Here is an 18,723-nt window from a genome sequence, read left to right as displayed (position 1 = left end):
ACCACTGGGACCCCCACAACAAGGGGTTCCATCCCCCCTACAACACACATTTGCTTCCTGCCTCTCCATTAATTTTCTATAGGGCTGCCAGAGATGGGCGAGTTCAGTGTTCAGCTATTTACAACAGTCCCATAGAGAAGGAGTGAAGCACCAGAGAGCAACGTGACCCCTCCAACAGCTGATCGGCAGCAGTGCCAGGGGTCAGATCCCAACTGTTGCATTGCGACACCATAGACTACCATTATAAAAATTGTCGTGAGACATTGGTGCAACAAATGTTGCAGTGTAGTTGTGCCCTATCTGTCGTGCGACAAATGTCGCTGTGTAGACCTAGCCTAAGACAGGTCATCGGAGAACAGTGATGGCCAGTTTGCAGTGTTCGCCAGCGAACACATGCGGGCTGCCATCTTGACTCACAAGTCTGGCGATGCACAGGTAAGCCCTTACCTGTGCTGGGAGCCGGTCTGAAACAAATGCGGTCACCGGGAGCAGGCAGTTCTGAGAACAGCCCGATGAAGGCCCCCGGCGGCTGTTCTTCGAAGTGCCTGCTCCCGGTGACCGCATTTGATTTCAGACCGGCTCGTGGCACAGGCAAGGACTTACCTGTGCATCGCTGGACTTGTGAGTCAAGATGGAAGCCCGCATGTGTTCGCTGGCGAACACTGCAAACTGGCCATCACGGTCTGAGAACCCCTTCAATATAACCCTGATGAAGTTTCCTTTTAAATGTTGCACTGCTTGGACTCAAAGATCTCGCATAATAACCCGTAATGATATCCGCCCCCTACCACTGAATCCAGGCGTGAGCTCGGCCAGCCGCAGAGAATACATGCTCCCAGGCTGCGTCAGTTTCAAGCTTTTCATATGCTGCTCAAAAATCTCCTTTCTCTCCTAAAAGACAAATCACAATGACATCAGAGTTGGCAGACGTAATGACAGACATTCTCCACAGTGACCGGCCCACTCTTACCTGTAATGTGGGCAGATCAATGAAAATGTGTCTATCCAGTCTCCCAGGCCTCATTAGAGCATTGTCCAATACGTCCGCTCTGTTGGTGGAGGCCAGTACGATGACGTGATCCGTGGTGCCCATCCCTGCAGGAGAGAGCGGATAGACGTGTAACAATATTCTCCGCCATTACCCTTATTTATATAGCGCTGCCATGTTTTACAATTAGAGGATACAGACAAAAGCAAAGTAACAAAACTAATACCAACTCAAATAAAGAGAGGAATGAGGCCCGCGCTCACAAGAGCTCATAATCCATGAGAAAATAGCGGTGACCCAGAAGGTTAGAAGCGCTCGTTTAATACCATGGTCCGTCCATCTTGTATGGAATAGAGTAGTACATATACAACTGCATGAGCCAGTCACCAGCCGGTATGTACCGAGACCAAGTTTGCAGGGAGTGTGGGGACAGTGCTGAAGGAAAGGACTAGGATCTTTTGGATAATGTGTGGGGGGTAATGAAAGGAGTCAGATTTGGAAATGTGATAGGCCTGCCTATGGACACACTTTAAAAACTGTGAATGTTGGTAATTAAACTGACTGTAGCGCATTACAGAGAACTGGAGCAGCACGAGAAAAGTCCTGGACATGGGAATGGGAGGTTATCACACTTCAACAAATGGCATTTATCACAGACTGGGTTACTACAAATACTAATTGTCCATATTGCCTCCTTTGCTGGCTGGATTCATTTTTCCATCACATTATACACTGCTCGTTTCCAGGGGTTACGACCACCCTGCAATCCATCAATGGTGGTCATGCTTGCACACTATAGGACTGCTAGAGTGCGCATAGGCACACAAGCGAAACACCCATCTTATATCTGCGCTGCAGCAGTGGTCCTAAACCCCTGGAAATGAGCAGTTTATAATGCAATAGAAAAATGAATCCAGCAAGCAAAGGAGGCAACACTGACAATTACAATACATTGGTAAGTGCCTTGTATTGACTTCCTCTACATCAGGGGTAGGCAACCTCCGGCACTCCAGCTGTTGTGTAACTACAACTCCCAGCATGGATACTTGCTCTGCTCTTCTAAGAACACTCATAGAAATAAATGGAGCATGCTGGAAACTGTAGTTTCACAACAGCTGGAGTGCCGATGGTTGATGATCCCTGCTCTACATGATAAATGCCACTTTCTGAAGTGAGACAACCCCTTTACATTCTTTGCAGATCCTGACAGAATGAGGGGGGACGTAGAGGAAAGTGCAGCAATGTGGGAGAGAGTCATAAGAATAATTTTTATTCTGTGTACGTGGGCGTCAAGCGCAGTGACTGGCACAGGGTGCCGCGTCAGGACAGAAAGGGGAGCCTGGATGGAGAGTGAAAACTGACTCGTAATCTGAGAATAATCAGAACAAGTCAGAGCTGGATACTGTTGTTATATTCAAATAGGAAATCTACATGAAAAGGTGCAAAAACGCTTAATATAAATGTAAACACGAAGAGATGAGAAAAGAACAATTAATAAGCAAGATGAGAGTGAAAAATTTAGGATCTGTCCAGACGGCAGGAAACCAGGACATGTGAGCTGGCGGACATCCACGGCGCTGTGTCACATGTCCGAGAGGATGTCATTGCTGAATAGTCACAATAAAGCATTGCCTGTCACCGCCAGAGCCAAATACTATATCCCACACAAGCCTGCATCCACAGCTGGCAGGCAAAGGAAGCGAGCAGAGAGGCAAGCTCCCTATTCAAGGCTGATCTATATTATCTACATGAACCATAAATCAAAGGAAGGAAATCACTTCAGTCTAGGAAGAAACAATGGGCCCGGAGCTTTACAAAACAGGGAAATAGGTCATCGGGATCCTTAATTTAAAAAAAAAAAAAAAAAAAAAGGAATATTTAGCTGCAAAACTTCTATTCATAGACTTGGTATTTGAGCTGCTGGCAGGTTTGATATAAAATAATACTTAGGCAATGAGCTATTATAGCCAGAGGAAGTCACCGCTACCTACACATTTCTGCTGCAGGGGAAATGTCATTTTATTTGGTGGCCATTCAAAAGCGCCTTAAAGAGGTAGTGAACAAAAAAGGGTCATCCTGAGCCCCTGCCCCTCTGATCCAGCACCAGGCTCAGGAAAGTGAAGCTCTTGCTTTTATTGTTTTTGTTATTTTAACAGCCTCCCTGCAATTTGCTCCTCCAAAAATTGGAACTCTGAAAACCTTTTTAAAGGGAGTCTGTCAGCAAATTTTACATATGTAAGCATGAAGCTTAGTTGGGATTGAATAACTAACTACCTTTAGGCCCCTTTCACACGGGCAAGTTTTCTGCGTGGGTGCAATGCATGAGGTGAACGCATTGCACCCGCACTGAATCCGGACCCATTCATTTCTATGGGGCTGTGCACACGAGCAGTGATTTTCACGTATCACTTGTGCGTAAAAAAATAAAAAAAAATAAAAATCGCAGCATGCTCTATTTTGTGCATTTTTCACGCAACGCAGGCCCCATAGAAGTGAATGAGGCTGCATGAAAATCGCAAGCAAGTGCGGTTGCGGTGTGATTTTCACGCACAGTTGCTAGGAGACGATCGGGACCCGATTATTATTATTTTCCCTTATAACATGGTTATAAGGGAAAATAATAGCATTCTTGATACAGAATGCATAGTACAATAGCGCTGGAGGGGTTAAATAAAAATAATTTAACTCACCTTAATCCACTTGTTAGCGCAGCCCGGCTTCTCTTCTGCCTTCATCTGTGAGAAAAAGGACCTGCGCTCATCACATGATCCATCACCATGGTGATGGATAATGTGATGAGCGCAGTGACGTCACCACAGGTCCTTTAACCAGGTCCTGAAGAAAGAAGACAGAAGAGAAGCCGGGCTGCGCGAACAAGTGGATTAAGGCGAGTTAAATTATTATTATATATTTTTTTTTAACCCCTCCAGCGCCATTGTACTATGCATTCTGTTTTAAGAATGCTATTATTTTCCCTTATAACCATGTTATAAGGGAAAATAATACAATCTACACAACACCTAACCCAAACACAAACTTCTGTGAAGAAGTTTGGGTCTGGGTACCAAACATGCCGATTTTTCTCACGCGCGTGCAAATGCATTACAATGTTTTGCACTCACGCGGAAAAAAAAAAAATCGTGCATGTTCCCGCAACGCACCCATATCTTTTCCCGCAACACCCGTGTGAAACCAGCCTTATTGTGCATGTCCGTTGATGCATTGTCCCCCCACCCCTCCCAAAGAAAAAATAAAATAAAATTAATACAATCTGCAAACAAAATCTCAAGTGCACCGAGCATGCCATAGGCCTTCAGTGCAACCAAGCTCCATCACTGTACTGCTGGAGCCCCTCCTACCCTTTGCTGATTGACCCGGCCAGGGGCTGAATTCTGCTTTTGTCTGGCCCTGTAATGTCACGCCTGTGCAAACACGGTACAGTTCTTCTAAACTGAGCAGGTCATGTACCAAGGCTGTACAGCAAGACGCAGGTACGAGACTGCAGGCCCTGTCAATGAACAAAGGGAAGGAGAGACTTCAGCATCGCAGCAGCGTAGCTGTGGTGCACCAAGACGCTAGGGCCTGCCCTCTGTGCACCTAAGAGCTCCTCAGCATGTTGAATTAAAAGTGCACCAATGGATTTACACAATAAAAAAAAGGTACTGTCTAAATACTGCAGCCCTACCTGGCATTATGCTTGGCTATCTATGCAAAATCGTGCCGAAGTACTCCCTTTAAGTTCCCTGGAGCAAATCTCATGAAGTGCTCATTAACTACTCAGGGCGTTTAGTGCCAACTGCAAAGCCACCGTGCTGCCTATGAATATAGAAAGGATTTCCTTACCCTTCAGCACTTTTATTCTTGGCAGCAGCTTCCCAGGCACAGAGGTATAAGCAGCATAATTATTGTCCCCTGAAGGGGACGTCCAGGGTCAGAAAAATATGGCTGCTTCCTTCCAAAAACAGCCCCACACCTGTCCATAGGTTGTGTGTCTGGTATCGCAACTCGGCTCTATTGAAGTGAATGGGGCTAAGCTGTAATGCCACACACAATCTGTAGACAGGTGAGGGGCTGTTTTTGGAAGGAAGCATCAAACTTTTTTCTAGTCCTGGACAATCTCTTCAAAGATTAAGGTGGCACAGAACCAGCAGTAACTTACCTTCCATTGTGTATGGCTAGCCTTACATTTTAGGGGATGGAAACACTGAGCAGCTTTTGGGTGAAGAAGGTATATACAAAATGCACAATACCCCATGTAAGCATCAAACATTTAAAGCAGGGTTTCTCAATGCCGGTCCTCGGGAGCCACCTACCGGTCCAGGATTTGAGAATATCCCACAGAATGAATACCTGTGGTAAGTCCTGATGCATGGACACTAATTATATCACCTGCTGAATACTAGGGAAATCCTGAAAACATGACAGGTAGGTGGGTACTAAGGACCGGAGTTGAGAAACCCTGATTTAAAGGGTTGGCCCATCAGGGACATTGATGGCATATCGCTAGGATATGCCATTAATGTCAGCTAGGAGTGAATCCCAGAGATGGGACCCGCACCCATGTAGAGAACGGGGCCCCCTTAATGAGGACATGGCAATTCCAAAAATAGCAGAGCGAGTGCACTTGGCTCAGTCCAGAACGGTAGACGGAGCGCACATAGCACACGCATGGCCACCTCTCCATTTACCACTAGACTACCAGAGAGGGGGAAGGGTCTGGACAAAAGAGGTGGGACCCACACCGATCTGACAGTGATGGTGTATTGTAGTGATAGGCCATCAATGTCGCAGGTAGCATTACCCCTTCTAGGTCTAAGAAAAGCATCAGATCTGTAAGTGCAGGAAATAATCATCCTCTGCTCACCATCCATCTCTACCAGCAGCTGGTTCAGGGTCTGCTCCTCTTCAGTGTTTGAAAACGTAGACATGTTAGAAGATCGCTTTTTGCCAACGGCATCAATTTCATCGATGTACACAATGCAAGGAGCACGGATCCGGGCTTCCTTAAAGAGACTGCGCATACGTGCTGCGCCTAAACCTAATGGATAAAGCAGAAGATATAATGTTGGTGTGCAGGTCACAAAAAGGAGATTTTTGTATAACTTACCAGTTAAATCTCTTTCTCGCTCTTCCTTGGGGGACACAGACCTTGGGTATAGCTCAGCTCCCTAGGAGGCGTGACACTAAGTAAAACTGTTAAGCCCCTCCTCCATCAGCTATACCCTCAGCCTGGAGATAGAGGCTACCAGTTGCGTGTCCAAGTAGTGAAAGGATAACAACCAATAACGGAAACAACCAGCCAGCAACCCAACGGGGCGCCAGACCATAACCCTGTAACAAAACACAGAAGGGTGGGTGCTGTGTCCCCCAAGGAAGAGCGAGAAAGAGATTTAACTGGTAAGTTATACAAAAATCTCCTTTTCTCGCCCATTTTCCTTGGGGGACACAGACCTTGGGACGTTCAAGAGCAGTCCAAGAAGGGAGGGACCACAAACCCAAGGCGGACCACCACCGGAGCATCAGGAAACCGCTGCCTGCAAAACCAGGCGGCCCAAAGCAGCATCCGCTGATGCATGCGTATGCACTCTATAGAACCTTGTGAAAGTGTGCAGAGAGGACCAAGTGGCTGCTTTGCACAACTGTTCAGCCGAGGCCCGATGCCTCTGCGCCCAGGAAGCTCCGACTGCTCTGGTGGAATGAGCAGTGACGCTGAAAGGCGGAGCTCTACCCTTGGCTCGATAAGCCTCAGACACCGCCAGTTTAATGAAACGGGCAATAGCCACCTTGGAGACCGCCAAACCCTTGCGCGAACCCTCCGGAACCACAAACAGGGAGTCCGTGCGCCGAAAGGATCCGGTGACCTCCAGATAAATCTTCAACGCCCTGACCACATCCAGACGGTGCAGTTCCCGTTCTCTGGGGTGGGAAGGAGAGGGACAGAGCGACGGAAGGACGATGTCCTCATTGATGTGAAAGGCGGAGACCACCTTTGGCAGGAAGGACGGGACAGGCCGAAGCACAACCTTATCCTGGTGGAAGATCAGGAAAGGTTCGGAGCAAGAAAGAGCCGCTAACTCCGACACCCGTCGGAGAGATGTGATGGCCACAAGAAAAATGACCTTGCAGGACAGAAGGCGAAGGGAGACCTCCCGTAAAGGCTCGAAGGGGGCTGATTGGAGCGCCGAGAGCACCACATTCAGGTCCCAGGATGGAACTGGAGGGCGGTACGGCGGAACAGAGTGAGCCACCCCTTGTAAGAAGGTCTTAATTGGCCCCAGAGGGGCCAGGGGACGCTGGAGAAGAATAGACAGCGCCGAAATCTGTCCCTTCAGAGAACTGAGGCTCAGCCCCAGGTCCAGACCCGACTGGAGGAAGGACAGGATCGTGGGAAGAGAAAACCGGAGAGGTGGGATGCTCCGGGACTCACAGAACCCCAGATAGGACCTCCAAACCCGATAGTAGATCCTAGAGGACACGGGCTTACGAGCACGGATCATGGTGCGGACTACGTCCGCGGAGAAACCCCGTCGCGTTAAGACGGCGGTCTCAATAGCCACGCCGTCAAACGTAGCGAGCCTAAATGCTCGTGGAAGATCGGTCCCTGAGAGAGAAGGTCTTCCCTGGAGGGCAGTGGCCACGGTGCGTCTGCCAACAGCAACATTAGGTCGGCGTACCAAGACCGGCGGGGCCAATCCGGGGCGATCAAAATCGCGGGAACGCCCTCTGCCGCGATCCTCCGAAGAACCCGTGGCAGGAGGGGGAAAGGAGGAAAGACGTACAGAAGGGAGAATTCGCGCCACGGAAGGACGAGCGCGTCGGCGCCGTACGCCTTCGGGTCCCGTGCCCTGGCCAGGTATCGGGGGACCTTGTGGTTGAATTTGGAAGCCATGAGGTCCACGTCGGGGCGACCCCAGCGAAGACAAAGGGCTTCGAACACCTCTGGGTGCAGGGACCATTCTCCCGGGTCGATGGTGGACCGGCTCAGGAAATCCGCCGCCCAGTTGTCCACCCCCGGGATGTAAATTGCGGATAAGGCCGGCACATGCGCCTCCGCCCAGAGGAGAATGAGGGTCACCTCTTGCATCGCTGCAGCGCTGCGAGTGCCTCCCTGATGGTTTATGTATGCCACAGCCGTGGCATTGTCCGATTGGATCCGAACAGGGTGGCCCCTCAGTAGATGGGTCCAGTGTCTGAGGGACAGAAGAATCGCCCTCAGTTCCAGAATATTGATTGGAAGTCTGGACTCCGATAGAGACCAAACGCCCTGGACGGACCGGGGAGGGAAAACCCCCCCCCACCCCCGTAAGCTGGCATCGGTGGTAATCACCAGCCAGTTCAGTGGGAGGAAGGACCTCCCCCGTAGAGGGATATGCAACCACCAGCTGAGGGAAGCCCGAGCCAGGGGAGGCAGAAGAAAGGTCCTGTCCAGACTCCTCGGTGATTTGTCCCAGGCCGACAGAATTGCCCTCTGAAAGGTGCGGGATCGGAATTGTGCGAACGGCACCGCTTCGAAACAGGCAACCATCTTCCCCAACAACCGCATGCTGGATCTGAGGGAAGGGCGGTGATGACGGAGGAGACCGCGAACAGACCCGCAAAGGGCCAGACGCTTGTCCGACGGGAGGCGGACCTCCGCCAACTCCGTATCCAGGAGCATCCCCAGGAAGATCAGCCGTCTGGAGGGGGTAAGAGAAGACTTGGGGTGGTTGATGATCCAACCGAACCGCGTCAGGGTCTCCAGAGTGAGTCCCACACTGCCGGATGCCTGAGAGAAGGAGGGTGCCTTGACCAAGATGTCGTCCAAGTAAGGGAGAAGAAAAACACTTCTTGAACGCAGAAGGGCCAAGACAGGGGCCAGGACCTTGGTGAATACTCGAGGAGCCGTCGCCAGACCAAAGGGAAGGGCGACGAATTGGAAGTGATCGTCCCCCACCGCGAAGCGCAGGAAGCGGTGATGACATGGAGCAACCGGAACGTGGAGGTATGCATCCTGAACGTCGATTGAGGCCATGAAATCCCCTCTTTCCAGGGAGGCCACTGCGGACCTGAGAGACTCCATCCGGAATCTCTGCAGTCGGAGAAAACGGTTCAGGCGCTTTAGGTCCAAGATCGGTCGCACTGAGCCTTCCTTCTTGGGAACCACAAAGAGGTTCGAGTAGAACCCCCTGAACCTTTCCGTCGGAGGCACGGGGGCGACGACACCCTTGTCCATTAGAGAGCGAATGGCCGTGAAGAAGGCGGCCGCTCGTACGGGATCCCGCGGAGGACGGGACCGGAAAAAACGGTCTGGCGGAATGGACGCAAATTCGATCTTGTATCCGCAAGATACAATCTCGAGCGCCCATGCGTCTGAGATGTGGGCCCGCCATACGTTCCTGAACAGTAGAAGGCGGCCCCCCACCCGGGTGGGTGGGGGCGCACCTTCAGGCAGAGGGCTGCTGGCCTGAGGGAGCCCGTGTGGGCTGGGGCTTGCGCCAGGTAGATTGCGTCCGAAAAAACGGCTTCTTGCGTCTATCCTGGGCTGGGCCAGAGGAAGAAGAACCGGCCGCGGGTCTAGACCCGGTGGGCTTGCGAAAGGACCGAAAACGGGACGAACCAGCGCGACCGCGGGGGGCGCCCCTCGGCCTGGACTGGGGGAGGTGAGTACTCTTCCCACCCGTGGCCTCAGATATAAGTTCGTCCAGACGGGTTCCGAACAAGCGGGAACCCGAGAACGGTAGGCCAGCCAAAGAGCGTTTGGAAGCGGCGTCCGCCGCCCAAACCTTCAGCCAGAGTTCCCTCCTGACAGAAACTGCCAGGGCAGAGGAACGGGCAATGAGGGCACCCGCATCAAGAGAGGCCTCACAGACAAATTTTCCGGCCTGGACAATTAGTTGGGCTAAGGAACGGAGGTCCTGTAGAGGGACGTCCGACCCTAACTCCCGTTCCAGTTGCAAACCCCATTCAGAGACCGCTTTACCAGCCCAGGCGGAGGCAAAGACCGGTCTAAGGGCCGAACCAGAGGCAGTAAATATGGCCTTGGAGAGGGATTCCGTACGACGGTCCTCAGCAGACTGGAGGGAAGATCCGTCTTGTACAGGAATAGTAGTGCTTTTGGACAGGCGAGCCACGGGAGGATCAACCTTAGGCGGGGACGTCCACGTGGTCACAGAATCCGCTGGAAAGGGATAACAAATGTCCAGCTTTTTGGGTGTAACAAAGCGGACGTTAGGCCGGGTCCAAGCCTTGGACACCACAGAAGAAAAATCTGCGTGGATGGGAAAGACCTTGGAGGCCTGTCTGGGGCGAAGAAAGGACACGCCGGCCTGTTCAGAGTTGGGGGGGTCATCGTGTATGTGAAAGGTATCACGGATGCTAGTGATAAGATGCCCCACCGCGGACGCCAATTTGGACGGAAGCTCTGAGTCCATGTCCACGTCCGAATCCGCCAGTTCTCCCTCAGAAAGCGTATCCCTTTGAGAGGATAGACTTGACTGAGCTCGCACGCATGGCGGAGAGAGCGAAGCATCTGGAGAAGATGTGCGCTCAACCCTTGAACGTTTCTGAATATGCCGGGCCCTGGAAGATTCGCTGGGAGGCAGGGAATCAGTGGGGGCGGCAGAAACGGTAGTCCCAGCGGGTGCGACAGGGATTGTGGCAGCCTGCGGGAGAGGCGGTCTATCCACGAGACGGCCCACTACGTGTGTAAGGCTTTCCACCGCCTGAGACAGAGACCTAGCCCAGTCAGGGGGTTCAGAGGCACCGGGGGGCGCAGCGGGAAGCGGGCCCTGCACCGGGGCCTGACATGCAAGGCAATGCGGCTCAGATTGCCCCCGCGGAAAAAGTTCCTTACAGGCGGTACAGGCATGGTACCAGGGTTTGGGGGCACCCGTGGGATCTGACATGCTGAAAAAGTGGTCGTACCCCAATACAGAGACCACAAGGGATATAGCAGCTATGACCAGGAGGGTTAGGAGAGGGTTAACTGTCCTACCAGTGCCTCAGAAGAACGTCAGGAGTAGAGAGGATCAGCAGCAGCTGCAGCAGCAGCAGCAGGGAGCAGCAAACAGCAGAGAGCCTGCAGATAGCGCCCACAGAAGCCGAGCGATACACCAGGTGCTCAGAGTCCCCCACGTGTCCCAGCTTCCTGTCTAGGAGTGAGGAAACGCGGGAAGAATTCAGCAGAAGCGCGGGGAACAAGCTCCGCCCCCTCCAGCGCTTGAAATGTCTCCTGTGAAGGAGAACCTAACTCCGCCCCCAAAATGGCGCGCGCGCGCGTAAGCCACGCCCCCTGCTGCCGAAAAACCTCGCAGGGCTAAGAAGAAGCAGGGTGCCATGAAATAAAGGGCCCGCAGGCCCCAAGAGTGCGGCGATTATTCCCAGGTGGGTGACCTTCTGCCACCATTGTCCCCTGCCCCGCCGATGCCGATATGGTCATGTCGGGCATAAGCCCCGCCCCCCGTTCGGAACGGAGCGGGCGGCGGCGGGAGGGAGAGAGGGAGAGATCAGCCGACTTGAAGAGTAGCCTGAAAATGGGGGAAAACGGCGTGGGGGTGCAGGATACACGGAGGAGAGCTGGGGAGGGTCTGCTGGAGCGCTCAGAATGAGCGACCACGGGTGCCCCCCTTCAAACCCAGAGGGGTACATGCTTGCCGATAGGGACAGGGTATGGGCTGGAAAAGCCATCTCACCTGTCTTCACCCTCAGTTCCTTCCAGCAGGGTCGCCCCTTCAGCTACTGGCACCGCAGTGGCAGGAAGCTGGGAGAGGGGCTTTGCGTGCGGGCGACCCCCTAGCTGGCGGGATGTAGGGGAGCCATTGCTGCCCAGATCCTCCTATTTCTTCTGTGGGGGAGGCAGCAGTGCAGATAAGTTGGCACTGGCGCAGCTCACCCCGGGAGAGCAGAGAGGCCCAATGCGTCTCTGGTATCTCTAGGAAAAAACAAAAATAAAATAAAATTACAACAAGGAGAAAACAGCCCTGCAGTAGCAGGGAGTGTCTTGCCTCCTTGGACACTAAGCTAAAACTGGTAGCCTCTATCTCCAGGCTGAGGGTATAGCTGATGGAGGAGGGGCTTAACAGTTTTACTTAGTGTCACGCCTCCTAGGGAGCTGAGCTATACCCAAGGTCTGTGTCCCCCAAGGAAAATGGGCGAGAAAACCACATATAAAACTAAGTCACTACATGAATTAATGAATCTGGGATGGTCCAAGAAAGCTTTGTGTCATTAGGTGACAATCACAGGGTGCCTCCTTGTTTAGGGTACTTTCACACTTGTGTCAAAAGTTTTCCGGCATTGAGTTCCGTCCTAGGGGAAATTGTAGTGATTACTACTTTTGAACAGGAGGTATATATATATATATAGCCTCCTGTTCAAAAGTAGTAAACACTACAATTTTAAATAATACAACTATTCCCATAGTAATGTAGCTATGGTAAAATATGGTTACCTCATAATATGGTTAGCCTTTTTCTGGTAAAAATGATTATGTATCACCACTTTAAATAATAATGCCATACCCTCAATAGGGTAGTATGGCATGGTGGTTGATATTTCACGATATATTTGCCCACTTCATCTATAGGGTGAGCTACCTTGGAAGTCTAGATGGCCATTTCAGTGCCTATATAATGCCGCTCCATCCCCCAGTCCATGCGCAGCCTAACTCTGCGCAGTGTATTCACAGTGCAAATTCTAAGCGATTTACTGTGCCTCCCTCTAAGTGTTTGCGCAGCCGCTGTTCGCACAGCATTCTTCTCTCCCAGAGTTAGAGTCCGAGCGCATGCGCAGTTTAATAATATAAGCCTCGATGCTCTAAGTGTCTGCGCAGGGATCTGGAGGACAGGACGTCACTGATGACGATTCTAGCAGACGACTCTGGCAGCGCACTAATGATAACGGCAGCGCGTCAGTGTAGGCGAGTCCAGGAGCCGATTCGGATTGGCGTTTCGCTCCATCTGGGGGATGCCGAGTCTGTCAATCTAAATATGACGTACTTAATCCACCAGCTGCATGGGGTCACTCATTGCTGCCCATTTACCCCTGAAGAAGCCAGAATTCTGGCGAAACATGTCGGGGGGCAGTCTTAGTTTTTAACTCAGTACTCCATTCCACTGCAAATTAGCCAACAGTAGTCCGGCTGGCCTACTTTTCAATGTTAGGTTTATTTAGCACATAGGCACGGCACCAATACCGTGCGTCATTTGCTTGCAGAGACTGCTGCCATTAGGACAGTTGCCAGCATTTAAGCAAATTTGATGATTCAATGTGTTGATTTCATAGTGGGTTCACGCACCACGGCTCCCACAGCTATGTGGTTGGATTGACCACCCTGTCTAGCTGGAAGCAGCACTGGAAGCATTGTGAGGGCAGTGTTTTGCCTGCAAAGTGATAAGGGTGAGAGATAGTGCACATGCTGTAAATTAAGTTGGTCCGATTGTTACACATTTTGCCAGCACTGATACACAATAAGCCTATGTAGCGTAAAGAACCTAAGACAACACAAGCGTTTCCACCTTTCATTGGTGAGAAGTATTAGGTCTGTACAGTTATTCAGCCTCTAGATGTCTACATGAATGTTCCCACGCCCGGATAGCAAGATCTTGCAAATAGCAAGAAATTAACTTTAGGTAATATGGGGAAAATATCCACCTTACAAGTCTGTTGTATGCCTGTATGTTACCAGTAACACATTTTCTTACCTCCGATCACTTCCACAAACTCTGAGCCAGCTATGGCCAGGAATGGCACCTGAGCTTCTGTGGCTACAGCCTTTGCCAGCAGGGTCTTTCCACAGCCCGGAGGCCCAAGAAGTAATGCCCCTTTAGGTACCTTTGCCCCTAGATGAAGGTAGCGTTCTGGGTTCTACAAAATAAATGTCATTATCTGGTTGAGAGAGAAATTAAAAAGAGAGAACACTTGGAAAAGTGTAATGCAATTGAGCTGGGACTGACAATTTGGGACTGGACGGGAGGACGGATCCCCATGCACAGCAGCCAACAACCGCCTTGTCTGAACACCAACGTGAAAGAGCTTGGAATGACCACAGGAGGATATCCAGAATCTGTATGACCGATACCATGCCAGGGGGCAGCCTGGATCACAGCAAGGGGAGATATCACCCAGTATAAAATGTCTTGTCATATACCCTTCTGCAGAACCTAACATAAAGAGGGCACCATCTTGGTTTAGTGATCATTGGCCAAGCATCACTAGCAGTGTACACTTTGTCTCGGCTAAATCACATTATATAAACAGAGTCATATACGTCTAAGAATTTAAACAGATTTCGTTCTGATGTTTACAGGCACATTTATCAATGCAATTATGCCAGCAAGCAATAGTAAATGTACTGCACCTCCATTGGGATGAGATTTGGTCTTCAAACTAGGGATGCAGTAGGGGTACCGTTTACATGCTCTCTCCATAGGATCATAAGTCCAGTAATAGTTATATACCAGAAAGCTGCAATTTCCTACCTTCAAGTAATCCACAAATTCCTTCACTTCCATCTTGGCCTCATGCATCCCAGCGACATCCTTAAAGCTGATTCCTTTTCCTGATGCTCCATCTACAATGGTAAAACGAGCCGTCTTCAGCTGATTCTGTAGCCAAAGAGAATATGATAAGTGGAAGCTAAAAAGTATATTAGAAAAATGTTCCCCGTCACTGTCCCTACACATTAGCAAAAAATAAATAGGCAGTTAAAATTGAAAGCGGCTCTGTCACCAGGATGAACCCTATACAACCAGGCGTATAGCCCGATAGGTACCATTTTATTCAGCTTCATCAATCCTTTCTTTTCACTGTAGGTACCAGTGTTCAGGAGAAATGTGAACTTTTATTGCTATGCAAATGAGCTATTGGAGCACCAGGAGGAAGGCTTATGTGGTTTGAGCACCGCTCCAGCGACACCCCTGGTGCTCCAAACAAAGGGCTCTTTCCTTAAAAACACGCTCCCCCTCCCCTTAGATTGACACCCACGCATTCTCTTGCTAAAACGGCGCATGCGCAGCATTCATCTTTGCTACTCTGGAAGCAGCCGAAGACATTGTGTGCACACGCCATTCTAGCGAGCACACAGGCGCAAGATAGCTCTGTCAATCTAAGGGGAAGGGGGGCATGTTTTAAAGGCGTTAGTTTGGAGCACCAGGGGCGTCGCTGTAGTGGTGCTCAAACCACATAAGCCCACCTCCTGGTGCTCCAATAGCTCATTTGCATAGCAATAAAAGTTCACATTTCTCATAAACGCTGGGACCTACAATGAAAAGAAAGGTACCATTTCTCGTGAATGGCATTGGGGGACAAGGAAGCCTATTGTGGCGAAGGGTCGCGATCCCCCTTTCCGGTTGAACTCTCACTCCACTAGGACGGTCGGGACATCCTGGGCGGTCCAGCATCTGGCCTCTGCCTCCTAGGTCTGCAGGGCCGCCACCTGGGCCTCAGTTCACACCTTCTCCGGGTTTTACCACATCCATTCCTTGACCTCTGCTGATGCCAATTTGGGTCGCAAGGTTCTGCAAGCGGCGGTGCATTAGGTTTTTCGCATGGCTGTTTCTTCCCACTCTCGGGGACTGCTTTGGGGCCCCAAATGCCATTCACGAGAAAAAACGAGATTTTTGTATAACTTACCAGTAAAATCTCTTTCTCGCTCTTCCTTGGGGGACACAGGAACTCTTGGGTATAGCTTATCTCCATAGGAGGCGTGACACTAAGTAAAAGACTGTTAAGCCCCTCCTCCAGCAGCTATACCCTCAGCCTGGAGAGAGAGACTTCCAGTTATGTGCCCAAGTAGTGCAAGACAAAGGCAAGGAGTAACCAAACCAATACCAACAAGTCAGAAAAAAGCACCCGAAGGCCTAAAAAAAACAATGGGCGGGTGCTGTGTCCCCCAAGGAAGAGCGAGAAAGAGATTTTACTGGTAAGTTATACAAAAATCTCGTTTTCTCGCCCAATTCCTTGGGGGACACAGGAACTCTTGGGACGTTCAAAAGCAGTCCACAAACAGGGAGGGACCACAATCAAAAGCGAACTAGGCACCGTAAACATTAAGGCACCGCCGCCTGCAAGACCAAGCGGCCCAAAGCAGCATCCGCCGAGGCATAAGTGTTCACCCTGTAAAACTTGGTGAACGTGTGCAAAGAAGACCAGGTGGCCGCCTTGCACAGTTGTTCAGCCGAGGCACGATTACGCTGAGCCCAGGAAGCCCCGACCGCTCTGGTAGAATGAGCGGTAACACCAAAGGGCGGATCCCTGCCCCGAGCACGGTAAGCCTCAATGATAGCCATCTTGAGAAAGCGGGCAACAACCACCTTAGACGCCGCCAGCCCCCTGCGCGGACCCTCCGGAATCACAAACAGAGAATCCGAGCGTCGAAAGGGTCTGGTCACATCCAGGTAGATCCTGAGAGCCCGAAACAACATCCAGACGGTGAAGCTCCCGCTCCCGGGGGTGCGACGGGGACGGACACAGAGAAGGAAGGACAATGTCCTCATTCAGGTGAAAGGCGGACACCACCTTCGGAAGAAATTCCGGAACAGGGCGGAGAACCACCTTGTCCTGGTGAAAAACCAAGAAGGGCTCCACGCAAGAAAGAGCCGCCAACTCAGACACACGCCGAAGAGACGTGATAGCGACGAGAAAGAAAACTTTGCAAGACAACAAGCGAGGGGAAACCTTGCGCAGAGGCTCGAAAGGGGAAGATTGGAGAGCCGCCAACACAACGTTGAGATCCCAAGCAGGAACAGGAGGGCGATAGGGGGGAGCACAGTGAGCAACCCCCTGAAGAAAGGTCTTAACCGGACCGAGCGGAGCCAGTGGACGCTGAAAAAGGACCGAAAGAGCCGAAATCTGACCCTTCAGGGTACTGAGACCCAAGCCCAGAACCAGACCAGATTGCAAAAAGGATAAAACCGTAGGAAGGGAAAACCTCAGAGGGGGAGTCCCCAAGGCCTCACAGAAAGCCAAATAGGCCCGCCAGGTACGATAAATCCTGGCCGAGGCCGGTTTTCGTGCACGAATCATGGTACGGACCACGTCAGCCGAAAACCCCCGCCGCGTCAGGACCGCGGTTTCAATAGCCACGCCGTCAAACGTAGCGACCCTAAATGCTGGTGGAAGATCGGCCCCTGAGAGAGGAGGTCTTCTCTGAGAGGCAGAGGCAAGGGAGCGTCTGCCAGAAGCAACATAAGGTCGGCGTACCACGGACGACGCGGCCAGTCCGGGGCGATTAGGATTGCTGGCGTGCCTTCCGCCGCAATCTTCCGAAGGACACGCGGAAGAAGAGGCAGGGGCGGAAACACGTAGAGGAGCGAAAACTCCGTCCAGGGGAGGACGAGCGCGTCCGCGCCGTAAGCGTCCGGATCTTTGGCCCTGGCCACGTAGATGGGAAGTTTGTAGTTGAATCTGGAGGCCATGAGATCCACGTCCGGACGACCCCAACGGAGACAAAGAGACTCGAAGACGTCGGGGTGCAGAGACCACTCCCCCGGGTCGATCGTCGTCCGACTGAGGAAATCCGCCGCCCAATTGTCCACCCCCGGAATGTAAATGGCCGAAAGGGCCGGAACATGAACCTCCGCCCAGCGAAGGATCAGAGACACCTCCCTCATCGCCGCCGTGCTGCGAGTGCCCCCCTGGTGATTTATGTACGCCACAGCCGTGGCATTGTCCGACTGGACCCGAACAGGGCGACCCTGAAGCAACGAAGTCCAGTGTCGGAGCGAGAAGAGGATGGCCCTCAGCTCCAGAACATTGATCGGCAGTCTGGACTCCGACGGAGACCAAGTGCCCTGGACGGACCGAGGAGGAAACACTCCCCCCCAACCCCGCAGACTGGCATCGGTGGTAATCACTAGCCAAGTCATTGGCAGGAAAGACTTCCCCTGACGAGGGGTCCGCAGCCACCAGAGGAGAGAGGAACGAACCTGGGGGGAAAGGGGAAAATGCCGATCCAGACTCTCCTGGGACTTGTCCCAAGCGGACAGAATGGCCGTCTGAAAGATGCGGGAGTGGTACTGCGCATAAGGAATCGCCTCGAAGCAGGACACCATCTGACCCAGGACCCGCATGCTGAACCGGAAAGAAGGACGGCGGTGGGACAGAAGGCTCCGAACCGACCGATGGAGGAGCAGGCGCTTCTCCAACGGAAGTCGAACCACCGCTGAATCGGTATCCAGCAGCATCCCCAGAAAGACCAATTGCCGGGAAGGAACAAGAGAGGATTTGGGCAGGTTGATAACCCAACCGAACCGGCGCAAGGTCTGCAGCGAGAGATCCACGCTGGCTGAAGTCAGTGACAGAGAAGGCGCCTTGATTAGGAGGTCGTCTAGATATGGAAGCAGAAAAACTCCCCTGGAACGAAGTAAGGCGAGGACCGGGGCCAGGACCTTCGTGAAAACACGAGGGGCCGTCGCCAGCCCGAAGGGAAGGGCAACGAACTGGTAGTGTTCGGACCCCACTGCAAAACGCAGAAAGCACTGATGACACCGTGCGATTGGAATGTGAAGGTAGGCGTCTTGGATGTCGATGGAGGCCAGGAACTCCCCCTGTTCCAGAGAGGCCACCACCGACCTGAGAGACTCCATCCGGAAACGCTGAAGACGAAGGAAGCGGTTCAGCCGTTTTAGATCCAGAATGGGTCGCACCGAACCCTCCTTCTTGGGGACCACAAAAAGGTTCGAATAGAACCCCTTGAACCTGTCTCCCATAGGAACCGGGGTGATGACTCCTTTGTCTAGAAGAGTCTGAACGGCAGC

At 51.9% G+C, this 18,723-nt stretch overlaps 1 protein-coding gene across 1 annotated transcript in view; it reads right to left on the bottom strand.

Annotated features, from left to right (window-relative positions):
- The window catches only part of SPG7 (SPG7 matrix AAA peptidase subunit, paraplegin), a 45,586-nt gene that overhangs the window by 9,647 nt on the left and 17,216 nt on the right, over positions 1 to 18,723 (bottom strand). Inside the window, exons 7-11 of the mRNA XM_044269744.1 lie at positions 14,446 to 14,571; positions 13,669 to 13,831; positions 5,853 to 6,026; positions 971 to 1,095; positions 789 to 891 (exon numbers count right to left, since the gene is read on the bottom strand). Of these exons, the coding sequence (XP_044125679.1) occupies positions 789 to 891; positions 971 to 1,095; positions 5,853 to 6,026; positions 13,669 to 13,831; positions 14,446 to 14,571 (691 nt within the window). The remainder of the gene's footprint in view (positions 1 to 788; positions 892 to 970; positions 1,096 to 5,852; positions 6,027 to 13,668; positions 13,832 to 14,445; positions 14,572 to 18,723) is intronic.

Source organism: Bufo gargarizans, chromosome 10, assembly GCF_014858855.1.
Source record: "Bufo gargarizans isolate SCDJY-AF-19 chromosome 10, ASM1485885v1, whole genome shotgun sequence".
Classification (NCBI taxonomy): Eukaryota; Metazoa; Chordata; class Amphibia; order Anura; family Bufonidae; genus Bufo; species Bufo gargarizans.
This window is presented reverse-complemented; position numbering and strand designations above follow the sequence as displayed.